The 5,710-nt window shown below is 38.1% G+C and overlaps 1 protein-coding gene across 1 annotated transcript; it reads left to right on the top strand.

Moving 5' to 3' along the window:
- Positions 1 to 396: 396 nt before the first annotated feature.
- On the top strand, positions 397 to 4,435 carry LOC103642689 (transcription initiation factor TFIID subunit 5). The gene is made up of 8 exons (XM_020545443.3): positions 397 to 450; positions 663 to 728; positions 2,046 to 2,108; positions 2,193 to 2,300; positions 2,415 to 2,531; positions 2,703 to 2,968; positions 3,651 to 3,746; positions 3,842 to 4,435. The coding sequence occupies exons 1-8, from the start codon at positions 397 to 399 to the stop codon at positions 4,002 to 4,004; spliced, it is 933 nt and encodes a 310-aa protein (XP_020401032.2). The 3' UTR covers positions 4,005 to 4,435.
- The last annotated feature ends 1,275 nt before the right edge of the window (positions 4,436 to 5,710 follow it).

Below are 5,710 nucleotides of genomic sequence, written 5' to 3'. Positions count from 1 at the left end.
TACTATCCATAAGGTCCTCTGCTACCTCATAACTCATCTTTCTAGATTTCATGGTATAATGCAAACATTAATAATATGTATTGAATTAAAGAAGATTAAGGTGGCTGATACTAGGCAAGGTAAATTACAACGAACTGATAGACTAGCCACTACCCATAAGGTCAGCTACATCAAAATTTCAATACATGGAATATATACGCCCTACAAAGTGATGTTTTATTATATTCATTTTTCAATTTAATATATTGGCAGACAAGGCAATTTGAGTTGGAAAGAGACATTACCTTCGATAATACTAAGCTCGCTAATTCATCGAAGGTGGGAATGCAATAAATTTATTCAACATACATAATCATGATTGCTTATCTTTACATTGATGTCTCGCACATACAGAGTATGACCAAGGAAGCAACTTCTACTTCCTTAAATGAAGAAGCATCTAAGAACCAGGTACTTCTACACATGACCCATGTATTGTATTCATTGTTCATTAGTAATTAGTAGTATCTCGCTACTCATTCTTGAATGGAGATGCATTTTAATTGGCAGTACACTAGGGTGTTGCATAACTAAATTGGAGTTAATAATATGTACAAAATTAACTATTTCGTAATCATCCAAAAATATTAAAATATTGAATACTCATTGTGATGTAATGACAGGTAAAAAGGAAAGATATGCAATCTGCAACTACCTTTGATAAAACCAAGTATGCTACCACATCAAAGGTGACAGTGAAAATCAACTTTCTTGTTAAGTATATCGAATTGTTTTCATTACTAATATGCATTAGTTATAGGTTATGGTGCATGAAACTAAAGGTGACTCAAAAATTTGTGTACATTCATATTCTTAAATCCACTTTACTAATTCGATATTTTTGTCCATAAATCAGGGTACTCCAGGTGACCGACCAACAGATGAGTCAATATTGGTAAAATCAAAATTTTCTTACCATTATTGTGCCCACATTACATAAGTATTTACTGATACACTTGAGCATGTTTACTAGACTGGAGCACAAGTGTTCTTAAAAAGCTGGAGATGTCCAACCAAGACTGTTGCCTTAGGCACAGTACTTAGTCGAGACCCAAATCATAAAGTTGGAGGTGTTAAGTTAGGTAGAGAATTTTGGATGGTGCGTGTTAGACTTGTAATACTGCCTATTGAGCCTTTGATTCGACCATACGACAACATGGAGGTTATTGGTGATGTCGGCAACAATCTTATAGCATGGCCTTCGTGTTGTTTATGAACTACCCTCTTACTTAACTAGTCATTACCACTCCGAACTACTACTATCAGTTTCAGTATTATGATTATTCGTGCAGATTGAAGACGACAAAAACTGATATATGCTCATTTCAACATCACGACGCTTCAACTCAGTTCAGGATGATATCATGATGTAAGTTCACTGTAATCCCCTCATTGTGGTTTATTGTTTTAGACTCTTGGACACCTAAGAAGTTTACGATGTTCCTATATATGATAGTATAACACATGGTGCTCAATTATTTTTGCATCATCAACATGAGTCCACCACAATTGTTTTCTTTTCAGATTCGATCATACGACAACATGGAAATTATTTAATGTTGTTGATCACTAACTTCTATTATTTTCTTTTCAGTTTCGAAGCTGCAAGATTTCTACAGAATCCGAAGACTACTTATTTCAAACCGGATGGCGTGGATCACTACCTCCATTTAAATAGTTTTGCTTATTTCACTACGATGAATTTCAGATTTGTTTAGGATATGAGTCATATGCTGTTTATATCTTTGTCCCAAAAATACTTGAACACGCATCAAGCGGTGATTATTTTAAGTTCTGCTACGCTGAATCGTGACTATTATTTTATTTAAATGCAAAATTATTTGTCCATTATTGTTCTATAATCAGTCATGGTACTTGCTGATGCATAGAAGGTAAAAACTTACTTTTCATCCTGTGTTCCTGGTCATAGGAATTTTGGTGTCTTTGCAATCCATATTTGATTTATTATCCCTTGTCATAAGTTTTCTCATTATATTTTTCTACAGAAAAGAAACACAGAAGGTGGAAAGCAAAATGCTTCTCTTAAGAAGGCCAAAAAGGACAAGCTTGTAGGTGCAACTGGAAAAACGTCAGAACTGAAACAAGCATGGTTTCTGTGACACTTCGAGTGAAACCAGAGCTAACTCTTCCAGCAACGTATGTTTGAAATTTGTTTCTGGTTATCTATGGTAATTTGTTCTCCCAATTTTTCATGTGTTATCTGTTACAAAGGACACAATTACCCAGTTTGGGATGTCCAAGTATGTGAATTTGTGAATAGCCATTTATGATGTTGACCTTATTATAAAGATTTTAGTACTCCCTATGCACTATACTATTTGTTGATGCCTTCTTTATTTATATTTTTATGACAGTTCAGCCCAGTTGGCCATTACTTTGCTAGTGCTTCACATGACAGGACTGTTAGAATTTGGTCAGTTGATAAAATCCAACCTTTGCGAATAATGGCTGGGCACCTTTCTGATGTTGATGTAAGTGAACTTGTTGGTCCTATACTCTGTGAATAGAGCTTTGGTTAAATTGAATTATTGGTGTTTGTAATTCTTTTATGTTTGGATATCTACTTGTTTTTATCAATGCCCTGTATTGCCAGCATGATTTGGCTGATCTTTTTTTCTGCCTGAAAATGTTTTGCATAACAGTGTGTCCAGTGGCACGTAAACTGTAACTACATTGGTACCGGCTCTAGCGACAAAACTGTAAGACTATGGGATGTTCAGACGGGTGAATGTATACGGATGTTTATTGGTCATAGGAGTATGGTTTTGTCACTGGCAATGTCACCTGATGGACGATACATGGCCTCTGGAGATGAAGATGGAACAATCATGATATGGGATCTCTCGACTGGCTGTTGTGTTTCACCACTGCTAGGACACAGCTCTTGTGTGTGGACACTTGCTTTCAGGTAATTATTATATGCTGTTGTAACTTCTTCAGTTCACCCCAAGTTTCTTTTTATCTGAACGCCTCTTGCATGAGCTTGCCCAAAGAGCAAGTGTTCATTGCAGTTAAAGGAAAACCTGGCTTGATAAGCTGGTAAGTCCACCCGTCTCTCATAACCAGTTTAATCAGCAGGACCATGTAATTTTACAATAGTGTTGTATCAAGGAATCAGTGCTAAACATTTCATAATCCTTGTTGGTAGTATTTAATTTGAAGATCATGTAATTTGATCTCATGAAATGATGTCTTGAAACTGGCGGTCTCACAGATTCTGATGTATTTCAGAATTACACTAGTCTATGGGCATGATTTATAAGGGCAAAGTTGATCTGTTTCTGCTTGCTTTAGTTTTTTTAGTTGATCAAAGTTGATACTTATCCTATGAGCTCTTTAAACTTAACATTCGTTTTTTTCCTCAATTAGGTTTGCAATCTAAATCAAATATCTTTTGGCAAACTTAGTTTTTAGGCTTCAAAGCATAGTGCTACTTTGGGTTTAGCGCTCTCTGCTTTGCTCTATCATTGCCTTTTGGATGTGCGCTGTTCTGACGCAAGGTTGAACTGCATTTACTTGTAATTTTAAGGGATTTTATTTTATATGATATCGTGACTTATGTTGTTGGTTAATATATCTTTTTGTTTTAGCTGTGAAGGAGCATTGCTTGCATCGGGGTCGGCCGACTGTACTGTTAAGCTCTGGGACGTCGCTTTCAGCACAAAAGCCATGAAGACAGAGGATACGTAAGTTTGACATGTTAAGATCCTCATCCATTCGAGCATACACTTAAATTCTCTTGCTCTAATTGCAAAACACCCTTGTCTTTTTTCTGAAACAGCAAAGGCAGCTCATCAGCTAACCGACTGAGACTGCTTAAATCCCTGCCTACAAAATCAGCTCCTGTCTATAGCCTGCGGGTGAGAAATTTCTCCTTTATTCAGCATGATTTCTGGTCTGAAAACTTTTATCCTCAATTTTGTAGTCCAGCAGGAAATGTTTGAGCGGGTGATTGGTCGCCTCTGATCACTATATCTGTAGCAACAATAGTAGCCATCACTGGCTCTCCTTTGATCTTTGTTTCTCAGTTCGTTCATTCCTGTGCTCTCCTATCGCACTATTGTATTCTTTTGCACATATGTTTCTTTTTCTAAAATGCTTTCTTGTTGTTCATCAGATTCAGTACCTAGGATGATGAAGTTTCAGGGCTGCCAGATTTCAGTTTCAGAGCCGCAAGATTTATGCAGAATTTGAAGACTATGCTACCAAAAAAGCTTTCCTAGTTTACCTATGATGCAGTTCAGTGTTATTTAGGATGAGTCATATGTTTATATCTGTCTCCAAAAATATTTGTACACGCTTGAAGTAGTGATTATTTTAAGTTGTGCTACTCTGTATATTGACTATTTTATTTCAATGAGAAATGGTTTGTCCATTGCAATCGTGTTTATGCCTAGGATGAATTGGACCTTCTCATTTTATTAATGGCAAATGTTGTTGTATATCAATTTCTATTCAATAAATGGTTTTTTTCTTGCAACACATATATGTGCTCTCACAAATCCGATCTAAATGTTGCCATTGTTATATGGTTCAACAACATTGCAACACATAAATGTGCTGCCATAAATCTAAGCAAAATGTTTCCAAATCCAATACGGGTCAACCCGTCTTTGCCGGTACAAACACATGTAAGCGTTGCAGTAGGCAATAAATATCCGTTGCGGCCCAGCAACGCTTATAGCCATGGCTTACCAACATATAAATAAGTGTTGCAGTAGACCCTAGCAACGCCAGCATAGGCAACGCATAATTATGCGTTGGTATAAGTCTTAGCAACACTTATTTCAACTTCTAACAACACATAAATGTGTTGCAATAGGGGGGTATTTTTGTAGTGCTTCGGCTCAGTCGACTGAAGGGTGTGCGTCAGGATAAGGTGTCAGGCCACATTTGCATTAAATGCTCCTACGGTGCGGTCGGTCGGTGTGGCGATCTGGCCAAGGTTGCTTCTTGGCGAAGACTGGGCCTCGGGCGAGCCGAAGGTGTGTCCGTTGCTTGAGGGGGCCCTCGGGCGAGGCATGAATCCTCCGGGGTCGGCTGCCCCTGCCCGAGGCTGGGCTCGGGCGAGGCGAGATCGTGTCCCTTGAGTGGACCGAGCCTTGACTTAATCGCACCCATCAGGCCTTTGCAGCTTTGTGCTGATGGGGGTTACCAGCTAAGATTAGGAGTCTTGGGGGTACCCCTAAGATTAGGAGGCATGTGCTGAAGCGAATTCTTAGATATTTAGTCGCTACGCCTTGCTTCGGGATCTGGTATCCAAAGGGGTCTACCTTTGACTTGATTGGATATTTAGACTCCGACTATGCTGGATGTAAGGTCGATAGGAAGAGTACATCAGGGACGTGCCAATTCTTAGGAAGGTCCCTGGTGTCATGGAGTTCTAAGAAACAAACTTTCGTTGCTGTTGGGGCCTTGTTCTCAAATGCTATAAATTAAGAACAAGGCAACATGAAATGTTAAATATTAATGCCCTTCGTCCGCGGAAGCATTATTTCCCCAAGGATTTAATGAGCTCCGGACGAAGGCCATAAACGAAATATCACGAAGATCATACCTTCGTGGTTAGACTTGAAAAACAATATGAAGTAAAATACAAAACACAAGACATTATTGAAAGATATACCGAAAATGAATAACAATATTTTTA

This window comes from Zea mays, chromosome 10 (genome assembly GCF_902167145.1).
Source record: "Zea mays cultivar B73 chromosome 10, Zm-B73-REFERENCE-NAM-5.0, whole genome shotgun sequence".
In the NCBI taxonomy this organism is placed as follows: domain Eukaryota; kingdom Viridiplantae; phylum Streptophyta; class Magnoliopsida; order Poales; family Poaceae; genus Zea; species Zea mays.
The sequence above is the reverse complement of the archived record's forward strand: the minus strand, read 5'-3'. Positions and strand labels throughout refer to the sequence as shown.